The 22,323-nt window shown below is 43.2% G+C and overlaps 4 protein-coding genes across 4 annotated transcripts; 3 read left to right on the top strand and 1 right to left on the bottom strand.

The window, feature by feature from the left end:
* Positions 1 to 2,291: 2,291 nt before the first annotated feature.
* On the bottom strand, positions 2,292 to 2,837 carry MELLADRAFT_105755 (uncharacterized protein; the record flags this gene model as incomplete). The annotated part of the gene is made up of 5 exons (XM_007409117.1): positions 2,292 to 2,320; positions 2,353 to 2,420; positions 2,463 to 2,545; positions 2,572 to 2,655; positions 2,682 to 2,837. 5 exons carry the CDS (start codon positions 2,835 to 2,837, stop codon positions 2,292 to 2,294), a joined length of 420 nt encoding a protein of 139 aa, XP_007409179.1.
* Positions 2,838 to 3,493: 656 nt separating this feature from the next.
* Positions 3,494 to 6,633, top strand: MELLADRAFT_85625 (uncharacterized protein; the record flags this gene model as incomplete). Its single annotated transcript, XM_007409394.1, has 10 exons — positions 3,494 to 3,508; positions 3,565 to 3,645; positions 3,709 to 3,759; positions 3,817 to 3,969; positions 4,026 to 4,095; positions 4,154 to 4,402; positions 4,459 to 4,677; positions 4,821 to 4,904; positions 4,982 to 5,236; positions 5,306 to 6,633. 10 exons carry the CDS (start codon positions 3,494 to 3,496, stop codon positions 6,631 to 6,633), a joined length of 2,505 nt encoding a protein of 834 aa, XP_007409456.1.
* Positions 6,634 to 8,144: 1,511 nt separating this feature from the next.
* Positions 8,145 to 11,078, top strand: MELLADRAFT_85624 (uncharacterized protein; the record flags this gene model as incomplete). Its single annotated transcript, XM_007409395.1, has 11 exons — positions 8,145 to 8,215; positions 8,319 to 8,322; positions 8,380 to 8,415; positions 8,474 to 8,543; positions 8,586 to 8,855; positions 8,914 to 9,159; positions 9,251 to 9,415; positions 9,486 to 9,728; positions 9,790 to 10,587; positions 10,681 to 10,796; positions 10,866 to 11,078. The coding sequence occupies 11 exons, from the start codon at positions 8,145 to 8,147 to the stop codon at positions 11,076 to 11,078; spliced, it is 2,232 nt and encodes a 743-aa protein (XP_007409457.1).
* A 4,583-nt stretch (positions 11,079 to 15,661) lies between these two features.
* Positions 15,662 to 22,187, top strand: MELLADRAFT_62518 (uncharacterized protein; the record flags this gene model as incomplete). The annotated part of the gene is made up of 16 exons (XM_007409396.1): positions 15,662 to 15,669; positions 15,733 to 15,769; positions 15,822 to 16,022; positions 16,101 to 16,202; positions 16,276 to 16,368; positions 16,428 to 16,494; positions 16,563 to 16,796; positions 16,853 to 17,368; positions 17,546 to 17,788; positions 17,854 to 19,143; positions 19,570 to 19,615; positions 19,666 to 19,910; positions 19,965 to 20,276; positions 20,332 to 20,670; positions 20,840 to 21,185; positions 21,254 to 22,187. The coding sequence occupies 16 exons, from the start codon at positions 15,662 to 15,664 to the stop codon at positions 22,185 to 22,187; spliced, it is 5,013 nt and encodes a 1,670-aa protein (XP_007409458.1).
* Positions 22,188 to 22,323: the final 136 nt, after the last annotated feature.

Below are 22,323 nucleotides of genomic sequence, written 5' to 3'. Positions count from 1 at the left end.
GTTTGTACATGTGCATACTTATATTGAGTACCCTAATTCATACTACGACATCAATTCTTCTGCATTTTTGTTTCTGTTTGGGTCTATAACGTGAAGTTGTTATAGTCTTTTGATTCTTTTTCTTTCTTTTTATTTGTCATCTGACTGTATCCATTACAATGTTATTATTAGATTCGGTCCAACATTTCTTTTTATCTTTCTTATACTATGATTGTTTCTGTTTTGGCTTCAGGTATTAATATATTCTTGGTTCTGACTGTATCTATTACAATGATATTATATGATTGTGTCAAACATGTCTTTTTTATCTTTTCATATATTGAGATAAAGAGAAAATTCCAACATATTTGAATATCCTCACACCATATTGAAAATAGATGTAATGTTTATGCTTGGGGGGTTGTACGTAAAATCAACTTTTGCATCTGATGTGTAGTGAGTGATGTATGTGATATGTGATTTATTTTGAAAAATGTTTGTACATTGCTTTGTGGCCCCTTCACTACCACTATCCATCCAAGTTATCAATCAACACCAGCTTGTCACCACCACTCCAATGGATAAGCGCAAAAACAAATGCATGAAGAAAGCTGATTCAATTAGCACTTTGATTTCGTGGCTTTGCCAAATATAGTAGGCCCTGGGTGGAATAAGGGCTTATATTTGAAATAGCAATTACGCTGGCCACCTTCAATGGGCTACGGAAGATACAAACCTGACAAAGCACAATAATAGGTGAAAAGAAAAAGTATACAATAAAGGTGATCCAAACACAAAGCTGGGCAAAAGGAGTAGTGATCACAATAATAAGATCACCCACAAAAATGGATAGTAATATTTCTTACTATCACGAGGAAATGTTAGATAAAAGATGATTGGTTGTGAAACATAAAAAACAAGAGAGATAAATAACACATGGCACATACATTCAATATGAATTTCAGGCACCAGGGGTTAAGTCACAACAAAATAAATGAAAAACATAAACTACCTCAACTCACATGTGACTTATTGGGAAAAGATATAAATCTTAACACACATTTCAAAACATTGCATATTCATTACACATTCATGTTCTCAACTGTTCCTACTATGCTCATGGAGTAATGATTTCATTGGTTGATGACTAATTCTTCTTTGACAAACTTTCTGTAATAAATTACATTGGGATCTGACATATTACCTGAAGTCCTTCACGCCCCTCAAGGGGTGAAGGATGGTCCTACATCTTTGAAACCCAACTGCAGCCATAAATGATAAAATTGTGGTCACCCAAGTGGCTTGGTCAAGATAGCGGCCATCACTTGGGTGGAAGTGATGGCCGAAAAATCAAGGGACCCATTCACACTAACTACCTAATACACTATGGATTTTATTGTTTTTAGTGCAAGCATGAAAAATTGATTTGGCCATGGAAGTAAGGTGGTCACTACTAAAAACAATGCGAGAAATGTAACAAAGTGGAATCAAACACCAGGACAACTCACCCAAGGGACATGTCAGGGTAAGACATGTCACCCGTAGGCCGTGTAACCTATCCTAATATAATTGGGGGTGCCCAATTGGCTTGGTCAAGAAAGCCTTCTTCATCTGGTCGGAAGTAACAGGATGAACAATCAAGGCACCCTTCTACACTACCTCCCAAAGAGATTATGGCTTTCAATGTGTTTAGTGCAACCATGAAAATTTAATGTGGTCACCACCAACATAAATGCAACCAATGTAACAAAGTGGTATCAAGCAGTAGGACAAGTCAGTCGTATGTCAATTCTAGCTAAAGGACTTGTCAGCGTAGTAAATGTCATTGGAGACCGTGTAACCCGTATGAAGTGTAACCCTTATGACGTGTAAACTGTATGACGTGTAACCCGTATGAAGTGTAACCCTTATGACGTGTAAACCGTATGACGTGTAACCCATAGAACGTGTAACCCGTAGAATGTGTAACCCGTAGAACGTGTAAACCGTATGACGTGTAAACCGTAGAACGTGTAACCCGTAGAACGAGGAACCCGTAGAAGGATTTAGGTTAGGTTAGGGTGTAACCCTAGCTACCGGACCAGGCCCCGCCGTCCAGAGTATTGATACGCTTGATACGCTTCTTGGCTGGGAGCGTATCATTTGGCCTCCATGTTCCACTAGGCCTATAATAATGATACGCTTTGTAAAAAGGTCACCAGACTGACCAGGAGTGCGACCTTTTTACAAAGCGTGGATGGCCACAAACCCACATGATTCCTTCTTTTATTATGTAGGTCAACAACTAGACTACCCAAAGCTCGCCAAAAAGCTCACCTTGGCGAGCTTTGCCAATTCCAGCCTATGCATTATTTTCAATCTCCATTCACATACCTTTGGTATTCCCAGTACTACCCTTCCCGTGACATATCATGGAGGTCTGCCTCCATGTTCCCTCAGGGCTACAATAATGATACGCTTTGTAAAAAGGTCGCCAGACTGACCAGAAGTGCGACCTTTTTACACAGCGTGGATGGCCATAACACTCCATGATTTCTCCTACTATTATGTGGGTTAAAATGGTATGCTTTGTAAAAAGGTCGCCAGACTGACCAGAAGTGCAACCTTTTTACACAGCGCGGATGGCCATAATGCTCCATGAGTCCTCCTACTATTACGTGGGTTAAACATGATACGCTTTGTAAAAAGGTCGCCAGACTGACCAGAAGTGCGACCTTTTTACACAGCGCGGATGGCCATAATGCTCCATGATTCCTCCTACTATTACGTGGGTTCAAATGATATGCTTTGTAAAAAGGTCGCCAGACTGACCAGAACTGCGGCCTTTTTACACAGTGTGGATGGCCACACATCTCCATGATTTCTCCTACTATTACGTGGGTTAAAAGCAAGAATACCAAGAGCTCGCCAAAAATCTCAGCTTGGCGAGCCTTTTCAATTCAAGGCTGTTTTCTTTTCAATCTCCACCCACATACCTTGTGGTATTCCCACAGACAAATAAAACTTGAGATGACTTGGAAGACTTTGTACGCCGTACCAATGGCAAGCTGACAGGTATGGTTTATTACACTTACTTTGGAGGATCAAAGTCAAGGTTTTGAATCAATATGTATGTGGTATCATGATGCTTTCAACATGTAAAGTGTGATATACTGAACCACACAGCTGTCACTTGCAATACCTGTACCTGTCACACAAGTGACACCTGACAATTTCACTGCGCTCACGCATCAAAACCTAACCTGATGATGGTGATGGAATGTTTTGTGATTTCACCCACCCGGTCAACAAAAGTTGTCCTCAATTGTTCAATCAACCTCTCCTCACTTCAAAACCCCTTCCAGAACACCTGACAAAACGTAACACATCAAAATGACTCTGGCAAGCTCAACTTTTCCTCTTTATTCATCATTTCCTCGCTATTTTCCTGATTTTGGCAAGCTCTGGTGATGAAATTTACCTACTGATACATCTCCCTGCGGGTACCCCACAGGCCCAAGCGCCCCTTCCAATCATGGGCTCCATCAGGGTAAGCAAGATTTGCCTGTTCCATTTTACTTACACTAATCTTTTGTTTCCACACAGGAACCCATTTCTCGCGCAACTCCTGACCCAGACGACGATTACCATCCTGCCTCATCCCAAAACAACCAAGGTCACCTATCCGTGAGTCCATCACACTGCATTCAATCACAGACAACCCATCAGCTGATCATGCATTCACCCCAGGATCATATAGAAGTCACACGCACCAAGAAGCGCAAGCAATTGGTCACTTATGTAAGTCTTCAACTCAACAAGCACAACTCCACAAGAACTGATGTTTGATCTACACAGTCTTCCGACTTGGAGCTCACTAACAACACCCAGGTTTGGTCCATTCCTGAGTCACCCACTTTGTCATTAGTAGCTAAATACCTGTTTACAACTCCACAGCCGCACCAAAGCAATAGTAAGCCAGCAAACCAAACCGACCCAGAGGAGGAAGATGTAAATGTGTCATTTCTGAGCTCATCTTTCATTCAATAGCTGATCTCTGGTTTTAGCCATCTGATACGCACAGAACTGCTACCCGTAAGGTCGAGATTAAGAAAGCAAATGCACGATATATCTTGTGTAAGTCTGGTGCTCATCTGAGTATAGTAATGAAACTGATATCTTTTTTGTCCGTCAGGGAAAGATATGTATGATTCAACCAAGGCTCGAGTCGAAGCTCTGAGGGCTGCCACAGACCCTGACGATGACGCTATCATGGAGGAGCTGGCCAATCTCAGCAAGGATCTTGACAAGTACAACAAATCGGTCAAGGAGAAGAAGTTACACCTTGACAAATTAATTTCTCAAGGATGTCAAGGTGAAGTTGAGGTTGTAGTCTATGATCCTGCCAATAATCGCAAGCATCGGGATTCCACCTCTAGAAGCAGTAAGTACCCCTGCTCAACCTGGCATTTACCAAGAGGCTAACACTGTTAATCCCAGCACCACACTCCCCTGGAGTGCTCCGCAAGCGACAGAGGATGAACCCTAAGCATCGAAATCAAACTGGCGTTATCAACACACCCAGAAGGCGAAGTCAACGAGAGGTCAAGAGTACTCAAGACGTGACTGCCTCTGATCTAGAATTAGAAGAACCAACTGAAAACCCCCCTGACGCCCCATCACAATCCCTGTTCACCTGCGGAGACATTGACTTGACAAGTAAGCCCCCTCTCATTATAACTTTGGGTCTGCTCAGCCAAAATACTACCATCCCGCCATCTTCATCCCAACGGCAAGTCTATCACCTGATGCCAACATTCCAACAAAACCTCGCCTGTTTCCGCTTAATGGCAAGCTTTGAGAACTGAAGGTTCAAATAAAACACATCACCCCTTCCTTCTTTCCTGATCAAAAGCTCGCCAAGAGCACTCACTCGGCGAGCTTGAGTAATTCCTTCCCTGAGTTCATACAATATCTTGTCACATTATGATCCTTTTGGATATGAACCACACAAGCTGACAAGATGATATTTTAGAAATCATTAAGGATGTAACTCCTGATGAGGCCCGTTACATCAGATCCTTCATTGAGCTCCTACCTTCAAACCAATTCAACTGGGGACAAGCCTTGGGGCCAAGCGTTGCCAATATCATCTTTTGCTGGACCCACGCTATGCCTCCCCCACGGGACATTGGTGATGATAATTCAATAGGAGCAGACATCAAACGCTTGATCCGGATTTGTACACATCAAGACATGATCAACTTCCTCAAGACTGGTATGTATTTCAATCTTGTCCTTGTCCTTGCCATGATTGACTGACATCCCCATGAGTTTTTGTTCCCAGCTCCGCGCATTATGCAGATGTCAACCACCGATCAATTCTTCAAGGCAGAATCCATCAATTGGGAGCTTCTTGAGCAGTCAATCCAGGTAACTTGGAAAGACAGGAATGGGTTATTCAAGGCACTTCATGCGATGGCCTGCAGGACGGACAACAAACTCCAATGGACCTCTGAATCCGGTATTCAATCAAGGTTGAAAAGGTCTTATTCTATCATTCATCAGATTCTACTAGACTCCATTAGGAACCTGTCTCATAACACTCCTCATATTGACATCAAGATCAAAACTACCGGAGAACATGCGGTGCCTTTAGACATGGTGGACATTGCAAAGGGGATAGGTGGGGTTTATCAACAAATCATGGTCCGTGGGGATGGAGAGGATGGTGATGAAATTAGGAAAGTGAACAAGAATGGTATGGAATGGCTTCAGAGGCGGTACTTATTGGTATTGATTGGTCTTATGCTTGTTTATGAAGGTCATGTTTACAATCAAAAGTTTGAAGATTACAAGAAAGCTAAGAGAAGGACTCAAGCTGAAGTCAGAAACATGAAAAAGATACTTAAAGATGCCTCATGCCTCAATCAACTTAGCAGTAACTGGGTCCAGCTCCACCCGGACAGAGCCATCAAACCATCACAGAAAGCTATCGATGGCTCCAACAACGCTGCAGCTAAAGTTTCCAACGACGACATGAGGATCAAAGCGGTTCGTGATGCTAGTGAACTTCGAAGTGAGGCCCTCAGAGCTCTAAGTCTCTTCCTGCTCTACGGCACCGCGGGTCTTTTCCACGTATGGCCAGCTCTCCGGGAGCTATTACTCCACGATTCATCTTACCTTATCAACTTCACCTCCATTCTAGCAACTCGATTTCACAAAGGTGCAATCAAGGACAAACAGGTGTACTATGATCGTGCTTGGAGCTGTTTAGATAATCATATGATGACTTTGCTGTCACAATTTGTCAGCAATGATGGAGCCTTTCGAAAGAATCTTGACTGGCCTGGAATGACTGTCATGTTCTCTCAAGATTTTGATACCTACGTCTTATCTCCCCTTTTCATACTGGACCTTACCAACGAGCTCTACACACCTGGTCACAGCCGCACTCCTGGAGGTTTGGAAGCTCCTCATGTCTTGTTTGAAGGGAAGAACAGTTTACCTCTCCTGTCCTTCAAAACCAACGATTTACATGATATCCTCACCATAAGTACAGGAGATAATGATGATGATGATTGGTCTGAGAAGAGGGAAAAGGCAAGGATTAAAGGTAAAGCTAAGGCTAAATCAAATGTGGCCTCTAGCAGAGCTTCCACTTCAAAACATTGATCCACCATGATTTTGTAACTTATTTGTCTATCAAATTTGTAATGTGAAAACTTATGTGCAGATCTTTGATTCTGGAGGAACCTTGCCAATTCAGCCTCATTGGCGAGGTTTCTTACCCTTCACGTAATTATAAGAGTACCAAATGCACATGTCCCCATGTGAATGACTCACTGCCTGATTTTAACAAGTGATAATCCCCAGGTATGTTTTCCTGAGCCACAATCATGGGGATGTTTAGCTAGAGCAACCGTGTTCAAGAGATAGCTGTTTATGGTCAGGTTTCAGGCAGCACTTGACTGTTGTTGACTCTGCAACACCTGATACCACTTATCCCATGCTTTACACGGAATTCACACCACTCCAACCTTGTGTACTCTCTCTGTGTACAATAAGACATGACATAAGAGGTCCTCTGGAAGTTTGATGAGGTTTAGATGTTCAGTCCTGAGTTTCATACTCCCACCCTGGGTTACAGGATTTGCCACCCAAGTCTGCAGTACATTGGAGACTGGGCAGTAAGCCAGTCTAGACATATTTTGTAGTGGTTTCTGTGCGGATTAGCCTATGACTTGATCTTGTGAATGCTGATGTTAAAGTATAGTATACTCTCCAAGCAAGTACTTTATATAGCAGAAAAACTTTGATACTTTTGTCCTCATCTAGTGCAACATTCCTTCCTACTTATTCAAAAAAAATTTGAATCCTCCATTGGTGTAAGTGTTTGTGGCAAAATGCTTGTCATTCTGAAAGGTGTAGACCCAGAATAAAGAAAAGATGACAAACCCCCAATATTGAATACATCAAATACCACCACATTAGATCAGTTACCGCCACCTGCCTGATTGGTGCAACTTATTCAGCTGCCCTGAGAAACAAAGATTTTGGGTTGCACTAAAAGTTTACAGATAATATACACAAAGCAGCCGTGGTCAATGAGGTGATGAAATTTAGATTGCAAATCAAGTTTTGCATTATGGATGCAACAATTGTGTGAAAAAGCAGCACAATTGTTGATCTCCAAGTATCTTTTCACCTTTGAACAAGTTGACTACAACTGTTACGGAATATGTACAATATATGAATTGGTTAGGTCAAACAAAAAACAAAAAACCAGATGGCATGTTTCCAGCTGGAAAAAAGGGGATGATGGGATACAGCAGTTTTGAGAATCCATCACCCCCGTTATTTTTCTTTCTGGTTTTGGAAAAGTTGAAATAAACATCATTTACCTACATTTTACATGGAGCAGTGGTGGTCAATGATGTGTTATCCTTCAAGTCTCCTCCCACCGCTCTGCGTGTGGGTACTGTCCCAAAGATTGCGTGTTACCCCTACCAAGTCACCTACGATTGTAAAACACAAGCAAGGTTGTGTCCTTGCTTGTTTCTTTATCAATCATTGCAACCTCCATTGAGTAGACTACAGCTCATAGGCAGGATGTATTAGCGGGGGTGAGCATCTGTCATATCCTAGAAATCCTCTCGACTGCCTGACATTGTAATCTTTTCAGGATGACGATGATGAGGAGGAATCAGATGCCCTTCTCCAAAAGCGTGCCAAGCGCAAACAAATCACCATTGATGTAAGTAAACAGAATACATCAGTAGATAACTCATCATTTCTACTATACTCAACCCACCTTGATATTTTTACGATTCGGATTCAGACGTAGCACAACCTCAAAGAAAGGTTTGCACTTTTCCCATGATCAATGTCATCATCCCAACCTAACATTCACATTCACAGGCACAAGCACATCAAACGGAAGAAGATGATCAAGAGGTTAGTTTGTTTTCTTCCTTTAGCACGTAACCGCTTCAATCTGAAGCCTGCTCTTTAGCCATCTGATACAAACAGGACCACCACTCGCAAGGTTGAGATCAAGAAAGCAAGTGAACGCTATAACTTGTGTAAGTCTTGCACCCATCTACGTATAGATGGGATACTGATAGCTTCTTTCTCTTACTGGACAGGGAAAGATATGTATGACACCACCCAAGCTCGAGTGCAAGCTATGAGGGCTGCGGCGGACCCTGACGATGATGCTATCATGGAGGAACTGGCCAATCTCAGCAAGGATCTCGACCGGTACAACCAATCAGTCAAAGATAAGAAGTTACATCTCGATGAATTGATATCTCAAGGATGTGAAGGTGAAGTCGAGATTGTAGTCTATGATCCTGCTATTTTTCGAAAGCGCCATCATTCCTCACAGAGTACTAGTAAGTTCTCCTTCCACTTGATACCTCGAATCAAACGGTGACTGAGTTTCCATTTCAGCTTCACACTCTCCGCGGGTCCTCCGCAAGCGACAGAAAGTGTTCCGGAACACAAGGGAAGAAGAAGCAGCACCTCCTGCAATTCAATCACGCAGACAAACCAAAGGACTCAAGCGTACCGAAAAAAAAGCCGCATCCACATTGGACGAGGACACCCAATCAGCCTCGAAACAGTCTCAACGCACTGAATCATCCCCTGCGCCGCCATCTGACTCTCTGTTCACGACTCCTAATATTGACTTGAAGGGTAAGTCCTCATCAGCTTTGTCTGCTTCAGATGGACCAAAACCTCGCCAACTTGCGAATTGTGGCGAGCTTCTGCCATCTTGCCTTCATAGAACTGAAGGTTCTATCCTTTGGGCATTGGGGACCTAAGATTCTTCGTAGAACTAAAGGTTCATCTGGGATCCATCCCTATGGGCATTTGTATACCCATGTTTCTTCCAAACCTCGCCAAAACCAATCACTTGGCGAGCTTTTGCTTTCCTTTCCCACTCACACTGGTCATCACTTAATCCTTGGCAAGCAGTTCACCCCGCAAAAGCTGACTGAAATCTTTGATTTGTCTTACAGAAATCATCAAAGATGTGACCCCCGATGAGTCTAAATACATCACCACTTTTGCCAAATTCCTCACCTCGCATCAATTTGACTGGGGTAAAGCTTTAGGTTCCAGCGTCTGTAACATCCTGTTCTGCTGGGCTCACGCTATGCCACCAGCGCGAGTTATTGGAGATGATGGATCAATGGGCGCCGATATTGCCCGTTTGACGCGCATTTGCAACCATCATGAAATGATCAACTTACTCAAAACAGGTACGTGGATTACCTTTTACTTTTGACTGACACTATTTATTGATTCAATTGGCCTTCTCAGCTCCTAGGCTCTTGCAACTTGCTATCCACAATCAATTCTTCACAGTGGACTCTATCCATTCGGAACTTGTTGAGGAGTCAACACACGTACCTTGGAAGGAGCGGAACGGATTCTTCAAGGCTCTCCATGCCATGGCCTGTAGGACGGATGACAAGCTCCAGTGGACTTCTGAACCTGGAATTCAATCTCGATTGAAGACAGCGTATTTAACCATCAACCAAATTGCCCTTGATTGCATCCGAAACCTCTCTTACAACACTCCGCATGTCAACGTCAAGATAAAAACCAGTGGTGAGCATGCGGTTCCTTTGGACATGGTTGATCTATCAAAGGGAATAGGCTGGGTTTACCAGCAAATCATGGTTCGTGGAAATGGACAGGGAGATGAAGGTCATGAAGTCAAGAAATTTTATAAACATGGAATGGAATGGCTTCAGTGGCGCTACTTGATAGTTTTGATTGGGGTAATGCTTATATACAAAAGAGATATGTACAATCAAAAGTTTGATCAATACCTACTAGAAAAGAAAAGGACAAAAACGGAAATCAAAAACATGAAGAAGCAGCTCAAAGATGCAACATGCCTCAATCAATTATCTCACAACTGGGTCACTCTTCATCCTGAAAGAGCTATCAAACCATCAAATGATAAGAACGATGCGATGGTGAAGGTTACTCAGGACGACATGAGAGTCAAAGCAGTCCGTGATGCAAGCGAACTTCGAAGTGAGGCCCTCAGAGCTCTAAGTCTCTTCCTGCTCTATGGCACCTCTGGCCTATTCCACGTTTGGCCAGCTCGTAGGGAACTTTTGTTACATGATTCCTCCTACCTAATCAACTTCACCTCAGTCTTGGCCACATGATATCATAACACTGAGAACAAGAACAAAGAGCTCTTTTACGGACACCCATGGAGCCACTTGGACAATCATATGATGACCTTGCTTTCACAATTTGTCAGCGACAAAGGCATCTTTCGAAAGGATCTTGATTGGCCTGGTATGACGGTGATGTTTTCTCAAGATTTTGATACCTATGTGTTGTCTCCTCTCTTCATCCTGGACCTTACCTTTGAGGTCTACACCCCTGCTCAGAGTCGGACTCCTGGAGGCTTAGAGGCTCCGCACGTATTCTTTGAAGGCAAAAATAAATTACCGGTCTTGTCTTTCAAAACCAAGGATGTACATGATATCCTCACGGTAAGTACTGGAGAAGCTGATGATGATGAATGGTCTGAAAAAAGGGAAAAGGCAAGTCACAGGAAAGGCAAAGGCAAGGCTAAAGCCTAGTAGAGCTTCCAACTTGACAAGTTGAATTTCTTTCTTATATTTGTTTTTCTTGAATGCCTGAAACAAAAATGTTATAGCTATGAAAGCTGTCTGTTACTCATGAGAAGAAATAAATCCTTGCCAAAACCCCCACCTTGGCGAGCTTTTTTCCCTTTGCCAAACATAAGAGTTGCCAAAAATAAGAGTGTGACTTGAGCCTCATGTACTTTGTTGACCAGTCCGGGGGTTTTGCTCAGCATTGGACAAGCCTTTTGTCAAAGGACACTTTAAAGAGGGTCAATGTTACCCATGCCCTTGTTGTGCAAGGGTTTGGCTCAGATGGAGACTCAGCGTCGTGCTTGGATAGTATTCTTTCAAAAACATTGAGAATAAAAAACCCCCTGGAAACTGAAAGCGATGAGGTGAATGAGACAAGGTGATGTCTTTTTGGACCAATCCTATAACAAGGTAATGGGTATTTAATAATTTTCCGCATGATAATGGTGTATATGAGATGAGGGTTGGAAAAATTCTTATTTAATCATTTTCAAATTATGCCATTTTGGGAACCTAGTTAGTTGGGACACCAACCTGCCTAGGTGTTCCTGATATTCAGTACTCGGGAAAAGGCTGGGTCCACATGTGTACACCACAGCAAATCACCCAGCAACAAGGAAAGTGCGAGGGTCACTGAAAAGAAAGTACCACTCCCATCTTTTCAGAAGGATTGGAATACATGGTGATCTGCAAAACATGTTCATAGTTCCCTGAAACTGGTAATGATTCATCTTGAGCAAAAGCCAACAAGTCCACGCATGAATCAAGATAGTTAATCAAGATAAGCATAAGTTGGGTAGCTTGGACAAGTCCGGATATCAGTTTGTTAACTATATCAATATTGTTTCAATCAAGAGTCACAAAAAACTGCAAATATCCAGATCCATACTTGTTCAGATGACTGATAAAGGTTACTCCAAATTCAAAACAGGTCCTGTGCAGTGATAATATTGCTACTATTGTGGGTCATTCATATTTGAGTTAATATTTGGAATTGAATTCAAGATAGGTACAACTTTCAACATCTCTTCCAACTTTGAGAGTCAAGGCAGAACTTTCATCAAGTTTCAGAGGGAGATACATACAAATACAAGGCTTATGGACACTGCTGGAAATTGATAGGTGAAACAGTTGTGTTGAGCAAGGTTGAGCAAAATCATAGCATAACCTAACCCTAGCTAAGACTGCCATTCCATTCAACAATGAGATGAAAAGACTTGACCTTATGCTTTTGGAATTAAAGTACACACGGAAAGATTGCAATAATGGTTTCAATCATCTGAGAACGTGTGGCACTTTGTTGCAACCCATTCCCATTTGGATATGAAGAAATGACTTTTTTCAATTGCCTTGTTGATTGAACTATTCCCTCTTGAACCATACTTTGCCTGCCAAACCAAAATATATGAGTTATAATTCACACACCCATGAAACAAATACTTTTGGGCTGTAGCTGTATGGGTTTAGGTACGCGGTTGGAGGGACTGGAAGTACTGAGGTGAAGGAATACTGAGTAGGCTTTTGTGAAAATCACGACATTCAAGGTGGGGCTCTGTTCAAACGTCAGGAAGTGAAGTGTCAACTGGCTACCAGCACCTAGTTCTATAGGTGCTGGTTATAATCACAGGCATGACCTAGGGTTATCTTGTATTGATCTTGATTACAACGTTTTGGAAAAACTTGCAACAAGAACAGTCTCTGGCTGTTGTCATAGATAACCAAAACCTTGCTCATTGATTGTGGATTGTTGAAACCCCTGGTTGAGAGCTTTTTTGTAGTTCTTTTTGCTGTATTCTACAATGTTACTAAGTACAATGGAAATGAAGAAGAGAAGGGTGATTGAAGTTGTCCAGTAACAGAAATAGTGAATTTAAAACCATTGGGGTTGGTTGAATCAAAGTCTTGCTCTACCGGGGCCAAGCAATCACAGGGTGAGCTGAATGTGCAAAGAGAGAAACAGTGTTGAGGGATGACACGCATAGATACTGGTGGAGATGAAGACGCCTCAATGTAGGCCCAGTTAAATTGGTGCCCCAAACACGCAGAAGGAACACAGACATGGGTTGGATTTGGGAAGTGGTGAGCTTGTGAGTGGTTGTATGTCTTTGAGAGGGTTGGCGGACCCCACGCCCTGGGATGCGGTTCATCTCAACCATCAAAGTTGCATATGGGATGATGAATTTATTACATCCAGAGATAACAGATCAAACTAAACCTCCAGCGGAAGTCACAATATTATTGGCAAGTTTGTTGGAAATTTAAAAATGCCCAACCTCTCCAATGTTTTGGGTTATGGGTCATTATCATTGAAGTGGACACTGTGAATGGTGAATCACACATTTTAGTGTATTGATCAGGTGATTTGATTTTGATTGACTTACATGACCTTGTTTCACAGCAGCTATAACATCAGGTTGATTGACAAAGGCCCCAAGAGTGATGATTACTTATCACCTTGATATTGATTTATCTGCAACTTTTGACTCATTGGCATTCTCAATTAGGAGCTGTGTGCAACTGCTTTCGGCATGGTCTGGATTGTTCCTACCATGTTCATCTGGGGTTTGAAGAGAACAATTTATAAACCGAAATGATATTCTCACCTAGCTCTACCTGCAGGTATTTGGTGAAGAATGGGTTCTTTGTGGAGCTAGGTGCGCTGGACTACTATTGTCTAATCCAATACTGACAACTGCTATGTAACCCTTACACCACCCTTCTCTCCCGTTGATCATCTCCCAGACAACTGATGTCTCATTTTGGAACCAAAGTGGGAATAATTAGTCAAGAACAGAATATCTTGACTAATTTCAAAACTCCCAACTTATAGGGACCTGAGTTGCTGGCTTCCACAATTGCATGAACGTGTATCTATCACATCAGACCTTGAGAACAGTGAAGCCATTGGTTGCAATGGAATTTTAATGCAATCTACAAATTTTAATGCAATCTACACATACATGCTCTACGGTTGAGGGTTCAGCAAAGTGTGAGGTGCTGTAATTTACCAAGACATTTGGTTTTCAAATTGTTTGCACATGTTATCAAAATTGTAGATGTAAGTGTTCTGCTCCATTGAGTATTGAGACATTGTGATATAATTCAACCTTTTTTTGAATTCAGCACGTTTTAAACTTGCAACTAACTTTAACCAGCTTTCGTCCCTCACTTGATTATGTCCCTAGTCAAACATTGGTATTGTGAGAAAGACAAGCAGTAAGTGGTCTGTGAAAAGTCCTCTTGCCATGGAACCATGTTCGAACCATCTTTGCTTAAGTGTTTGAAATTTGTCATCTGGGCTAGATTGACCATTCTGTCGACGAATGATAATCTAAAATCAAAGTTTGTGTCTCCGCAATGAGAGCTGCTTTCTTCTTTTGTTTTCTTTGGTGTTTAGCTGGGGATCTTGGAGTTTCTTGGTAGTTCCTATTCCTAGTTTCCATTCATCGTCTTTCTCTTTCTTCTGCTAGCGCAGGCTCATAACCTATTGTGAGCAAGACAAGCAGTAAGTGATCTGTGAAAAGTACAAAGGTTCCACATGGATGTGGAACAATGGAAGAGAAACTACAAGTATTTATACTGCCATGCACGTGACATATGTGCTGCAGTTGTGTACAACCACGTGACTACAACAATTGGAAGGTAAACAACTTTCTTGTAATGAAGTTGTAAATGATTTAAAGAGCTGTCAATGCAGACATATACAAAGGTCAGCTGTCAAATAGTTGGTCCACCTACACTGCTCACTGCTTTGTGCAGTTGTTTTCAAAAACATCGTCCCATTGTGCCTTTTGACTCATTTTGGTAATGATTTGTGAGAAGATATCTGGATAACATTGTATGTACACCCTTGGCGGAGTCATACAGGGGCTTCCTCAGGATAAAAACATTGTCACAAATTAGAAATCTGTCTTGACATGTTGATCTCTGGATGCATGTTGTTTTATATTCCATGATTGCATACAGCAAACCAAGTGACCTGCTGCTGCGCAACATAACCAAACACGCAGAGGGCCTTGAAAAAGCTTTCTCAGTGTATAGGATGTGCAGTGTTACTGAATGAAGCGGTAGTGCTCCACAGAGGTGCCTCAGAAGGCAAGGGTGTTACGGGGTCTCATGCTCATTATATTTGTCCCACCAAACTACAGAAAAGAGGCTTTCCCAACAGAGAATACGTGGGAACAGTGTAGGAGGTAACACATGCCGACCATAGGGTTAGGTTTACCATCTCCGTATCATCCCAAGTGCAAAACCTAACATGATGACATTGCCCTTCTTATAAATTAGTCTTAATTTCCTGTATACACCTTGAAATTCTTACATCTGCAAGCATCTCTCCGGGATACCCACCTAAACACCACAATCATCTTCCTGGCATATCCACCTAAACCCAAAGTGTTCACAATGGAATCTTTCAGGTCCTTAGTAAGCACCACCGTCTCACCACATCATTCATTCCAACGTTCATGGCCCAAAGTCTAGAGACCCAATTTCCCGGGGAATTCAGTTACACCTTGCATGGACCAATCCTCGCCATCATGGCCAAAATGGCAAGGTTTGTTGACAGACACCAATTGATGTTGGGTTTGCTTTGGTGTTGTACATAGCGCTCAAACAGACCCTTGGAGAAACCAAACTCCAGCCCCTGCATTGTGGTAAGTGTTCAGGAGTAGGATGGGTTTCTTTACACACTTTACTTTATTCAAGAACCATCATATTCCCCTTCAGGATGACGTTGCTACCAAGCAACGTCGGATGTCCGAGAGCAGCACAGGGCCTGACGAGGTGCGGCCAATTCTTTCATACCCTCTTGGCTTTAATTGTTTGATTGTAAACAAAATGCATCTCCAGGATGTTGACCTCACAATTCGTAGAGAAACTCAAGATTTTGATTCTGAATATGAAGAAGTTAGTTGCAATCCCTTCAAATGACCAATAGGTGAATCTGTTCAGATCATTGCCTGACAGGTAAAACTGAATATGCAGGACTCGGACGGACGTATGCTTGACCCAAAGATGATAAGGCAAGGCCCCCTCCCAACCTCCGAAGATGAGGATGACGAGCCAAGTACTGACGATTCGGACAAAGTAAGTACTAAGTGTCACTTTCAAAGCATTTATCACTTTCCCCTAATCACCATGTACATATCAATGGTTTCAGGAAGGTGATTCCTTGGCCACCAATTTAATGCCATCTCAGGCCAAACAGCTCCAAGGGATCAAGTACAAAGAGTCAGGAGACAGAAAAGATTTGGTCAGGGTTGCCCGCATCCCACTGTCATTGTGGTATAGGCGCTGACACATCACATTCAGGATAATACCCAAAGAACAGCGACTCACAAGGTGGAGATCAAGAAAGCCAGTGAGTCATACCAGATTTGTAAGTTGTCTTCATCTAACACCTACCAACAAAAAGGTCACTCACACTCAACACCACTCCCTCCATAGGGAAAGACCTCCACGACACCACCAAGGCCCGAGTGGACGCAATCCGGACCAACAATGACATTGATGACACAGCCATAATGAAGGAACTGGCAGGGTTGAGCAGAAAACTCCACCAGTACAATCTGTCTGTCCAAGCAAAGAAGCGCGACTTGGATAAGTTAATCAGCCAAGGAGAAGAAGAGTTTGTAGAGATCATTGTGTGGAACAGCCCCAAGCGCAAACGTTCCCGAAATGGTGAGCTTTTGACTGACCCACTTCCTGAAGTGATCCAAACTGAAGCCTTTGACCAGACAACAAACCTCCCAAGCTTCTTTACAAGCGCCAAAAGTTTTATTCACTTGAAGCTGAGGAGAGTAGAAGTGGAGATGATGGTGCGGGCAAGCAAAAGCGTAAGACCAAGTCATCTAGTAGATGTTCAGGAGAGCATAGTGATACTGATGAAGAATATTCAGCTGGGAGAGGAGAAAAAGATAAAGACAAAGGGTTGTATGAAGACCAGAATGAAGAAAGCGGTAGCGAAATAGATGAGGACAAAGATGTTGGTGTGAAGGAGTCAACGAGCCAATCCAAACCCACACCTGCTGCTTCTGGACCTGCAACTTCCAGCACGCCTGTCCTCACCCCATTGCCCATCGATGAGTCCTCTTTGTACCACATCTCCAATGTAGACTTGCTTTGTGAGTTCACACCCTCTTATTTCCATGCCACTGCCATTCCTTGTTATACCAGCCCCCTACTTCATCTGTTGCTGGGACATGCTTGTGAACCTATATGCCATCTGCCTCATATTAACTTCCTTGGACACGGTAACAACCTTGCTGTTAGTTGACTGTTGGCGAGCTTTTGACCTTCAGTCCACTTCAAGCTAAATAATCTAATCACTCAAGACCTTGCCCTGTTTTTGTTTATGGCGAGGATTTGTCATCTGGATTCAGACATTGGTTTTGAGAGCTGATCTGATACCTTTTGCCATCCTTCTGTAGAGATCCTCAAGAACATCTCACCTTTGGAGTCTACATATATTCGTGACTTTACCTCATCCCTCCCATCCAATCAATTTGACTGGGGTATTGCTCTCAGTGGAAGTGTTAGGGATTGCATTTGTTTCTGGGGGTATTCAATGAAGTCCAACGAAGGGAAACCTTTGCCGGAGGAGATGGAGCCCTTTGTGGCTAGAATGAAGCACTTGTGTGAGGATAAGGAAATGGAAAAACATTTGAAAACAGGTGAAAACAAACATACCTCCCACCCATTTTTCTAGACCCACTGACCACTGGGATTTACATTTTAGCCCCCAGGCTCATGCAGCTGTCCAGCACAGATCCGTACCTCACTGGAGATTCCCTCAACTGGGAGCTGGTTTCAGAGTCAACCCGCTACCCCTGGACAAAAAGGAATGGGCTTTTTAGGGCTTTGCATGCTATGTCCTGTCGCACTGACAACAAGTTGCAATGGTCCACCGAGTCATCTATCCAAATTGAACTGAAATCAGCGTATCCCACCCTCCGTAAAATCCTTCAGGACAGCATTGAGCTAATCTCTTATAATACTCAGCATGACAACATCATAATTGAGACTACTGGGCCACATGCTATTCCGCCTGATTGTGTTGCCATGTCTAAAACCGTTGGTTGGGTATTTCAGCAGATCATGATTCGAGGTCAAGCGGAGGAGGACGTTGGACAGAAGAAGGTTCACAAGCACGGCATTGGGTGGTTTCAACGTAGACTCTTATTAGTGCTTACCGGTGTGATGCTAGTTTATGAGAGGACTGTTTACAATGCTAAGCTGGCAACTTTTCTTACTGAAAAGAAGCGTACTCGGGATGAAATAAGCTCAATGAAAAAGTACCTCAAGTATGCCTCATGTATCAATCAATTTTCTCACAATTGGGTCTTTCAGCATCCGGAAAGAACAATCAAGAATGCTAACTTATCAACTGAAGAACTGGAAGAAGCTCTCGACAATGTCACTGGTGAAGATATCAAAAGAACTGCGATATATGAAGCCAGCTATCTTCAAGCGGATGCCCTTCAGGCGCTGGCCATGTTTCTTCTGTATGGGACTGCCGGGCTATTTCACGTTTGGACTAATCATAGAGATCAGATGCTCCATGATGCTTCCTATGCTATCAACCTTGCCGCTATTTTGTCCAAAAGGCATGCTAACGCAGTGAAAAACAAGGAGCGTCGACCTCATTCTTATTACGACCGGGCATGGAATCATCTTGACCATCACATGTTTACCACGCTCTCAGAGTTCATCAATGACGAAGGCGAGTTCAAAAAGAATATCAAGTGGCCACGGTTGACTAGAGAGTTCAATACTCGGTTCAATGCCAAGACCCTTTCCTCCTTGTACACTCTGGATCTTCAGTCTGAGCTCTTCAACCCTGGTCAAACTCTTGCTCCAGACGGAACGGTGGCTCCTCCCGTGGCATTTCATGGTCTCAAAAATCTACCCGGCTTGGCACCAGAATCCGCAGAATTTAGAAAGATATGGACTCAGACTGAAGATAAAGTCGATGCGGAGCCACAGGTGGATGCCACCATGGCCCGGAAGGACAAGAATAAGGGTAAAGGTAAGAAAGTTCAAAAGCCAACTAGTTGAGGTAGCACTACTATGTATCCTTCAAATCATGTTCATTTGAACCTTGTTATATTTTAACGTCATTGGGTATGTGTCATTCCTTGGCGTCATCTCAGGTATTTGCAAGTAATGCACTTATCTTGTTGGCCTGCAGCCACATAGCTTGCCATTTGAGGCTGGATGGCGAGCTTTTGCCATGTATTCATGCCACCAGCTTTCTCACCCCAGCTCAGCACGCAGCAACCTAGGTTTAATTAGGTTTCTGCGTAGCACTGTATATCACCATTGGTTTCTTCCCAAAGCCTGAGCTGTAGCCCGTTCTATCCCTGGTAGATTCTGCTGAGCTTTTATCCGTCTGCACCTCTTGGTCACTCCTGTACTCCCCTCAGCAGTTCACCATTGTCATATTTTTGCCAAGTACCCAAAGTGGTCAGCTCACCATCTATATATCTTTATTTGATTAAGTAAGTTGATTTTGGGGTTTGTTTGGAAGTAGCTCTCTACACCTTGACAGAAATATCTCCGTTCCTAACCCACTGGTGTTTGCAGTCATAATACCACCACCTACAACCACATTCAAGCCTCAGTTCTACTTTGACCTTTCCTCGCCCATTTTAAGAATATTGCTAAGCTTTTGCTTCTTGGTCGTGCACGTCAGCAGCTGTGAGTACCAATTCCTCGCTTTTATGACAAATTTGGCGAGGTTTTGCCCCTTAGCACTTGTGCAGAGCTCAGAATCCCTGACATCCTCTATGATGGGTTTGAACTGGTCATGCGTACAATTGTAGCTACCTTTGCTTATCATGGCCACAGAAACAGTCATGCCGTTTGGATGTGGCAAATGTGCTTTAACCTTTGAAAAGAAGAGCCAAGCCGACTTTCATCGCCGTGTTGCTCATCAATTAGTGGTTCAAGTTACAACCTACCATGGAGTACAGATGGATCTCAAGCGAGGAGATAGTGGTTTCTTCAGCTGTCCCAGTTCTGGATGTGATTACGAGTCGGACAACACTGCCTACTTGGTGAAACATGTATTGGGTTGTCAATTGACCGGCCCACGTGCTCCAGCTGTGGAAGAGAAACATTTTCCTGGAAAAGTGGTACCCCCTGGGGTAGAGGTTGAATGTAGGTCTTGGGTGTTTGACCACATAACTGGGCAGTAACTGACTTTGACTCTCAGTCAATGATGCTCTGGCAAAGTACCATTTGATGTGGAATACTCGTGCTTGTATCACAATTTGTACTCAATGCAACAAAGGTGTCCCATTGTCTGAGGTAGCTGGCCATCGCAAAAGACACAATCCTTTGGGCACAGTTCACACCAAGGACGTCTTGGAGGACCTAAAAGAATATGTATCAAAAGAGAACCCGGGTAAACTTCCTATTGGATACGTGTGGGGGGAGCCCTGTGATCCTATCCAGGGCTTGAAAATATACAATGGTTTTAGCTGTTTGATTTGTCAAAGGGCTTTGCGTGCCGAGTCAACTCTCTACAACCATTTTTACTATCACCACAGAGGTCTGTGCTTCCCACACTCATTGCCCACCCACCCTACTGACATTCTGTTGGTTAGACTTGACTCTCACTCGTCTGGATCATGTCCAGGATGACAAGTGTCAATATCTTTATAGTCATATTTGAAAGAAGTTTTTCACGGTCAAGCCCTACTTACGCTACCCGGTAATAGTTCCCAACAGTGTGCCAAGGACTCCTTCACCTGAGCCTCTGGGTTACTCTGAAGCTATCAAGAAGCTTATGGGACAACTGGAAGAACACGCGTCACAATCCCACCTGGTCCCCGATCCGCAGGACGACAATCAACTCTCTAACTGGCTCTACGTCTCTGGAATCCACGACTACATCAACAGACATATTCGGGATGGGAAATCAATTGTGGAGCTAATGATTCCTGAGGAGGAGGATGTGTTTGTGCAGACAATGGTACCCTACATTGCCTATTGGATTAATCAGATCATGAGGAAACTACACAAAACAGGCCAGCTGTTGAAACACCAATGTTTGGCTGAAACAAGGTGGGATTGAGGGTTTCGTGTCTGCCTATCAAACAACAAACTGACATTGGACTATATCTGACTTCCAGCGAGCTTGAGGACAACAAAGGTATAATGCCCTTGCAGGAGAAAGCTTCAGTCATCAAATACTCAACTACCATTGCCCGTTTCATGCAATTCTTGATGAATGAAGCGAAATCCCCACTTGATCCAAACACTCAGCTCTACAAGGTTCATATTGGCTTACTTGCCAACCTCAGCAAAGCGGTCTCCTCAGCCATCCTTGTTCAACCAGAGGACCCAGATCCGGAAGACAAACCATTGCAGCATCAACCAGAACTCTTTGATCCTATCTCAAAACATGTCTCACGAATTCTCTGCTCCATCTTTCAAGTCTATTGTAGTGCTGCAGACTGTCAGTACTGGTTACCTGCCTGCCAGTATTTGGCTCGTTCAATGCTCAAAGTCGATGGCTCCTACGATGCTCCGGATAACTTTACTCGCCGTATTGCTCACATTCAGTATGGTGTCCGCTTGGCTTTTGCTGAAGAGTTTCTCGCTGAAGCAGCTGGGCGGGAAGGTTTCAATCCAGAAGCTGATCCAACGTTGCCTTCAAAGGACGACTTCACTAAATTCAAGTTTCTTCATAAAGGACCTTCAGCTCCATTTAATATCATGCGTCAGCTCATGCACCTAGCAACTACTGTCCACATGTCCGAGGGGCTTCCAGATGCTACCTTCTGGGCTGATCACAACCAAGAAACTCTAGAAATCAACAACAAAACGGTCACGATCTCTGGAATACGCTCTTGTATTCAATTGCAGGACAAAATGGCTGAAGTTGATCTACATGAAATTGTCAAAGGCTGCAAGCTTCCTCCTTTTGATCTTTCTTTATATTCAGACAAACCCAATAACACATCACCTGGTTACAACTACCTGACTCAATCTCAGCTTTTCACAAAAAATATCACTTTCACCTTCTCAAGGAATGGGCTACCAAAAAGGATGTTCATGGTTTGATGGATGACACCTGGAGGTCCAAATTCAATGACCAGACTACAATCACTAATCCCGAGCTCTGGGACTCTTCAGCAATCTGGGCTTGGCTAGCAAAGGTTGACAAATTGATGGAACGATTGTACTTTCTCTATCATGT

The sequence above is a fragment of the Melampsora larici-populina genome (assembly GCF_000204055.1).
Source record: "Melampsora larici-populina 98AG31 unplaced genomic scaffold MELLAscaffold_15, whole genome shotgun sequence".
In the NCBI taxonomy this organism is placed as follows: domain Eukaryota; kingdom Fungi; phylum Basidiomycota; class Pucciniomycetes; order Pucciniales; family Melampsoraceae; genus Melampsora; species Melampsora laricis-populina.
The sequence above is the reverse complement of the archived record's forward strand: the minus strand, read 5'-3'. Positions and strand labels throughout refer to the sequence as shown.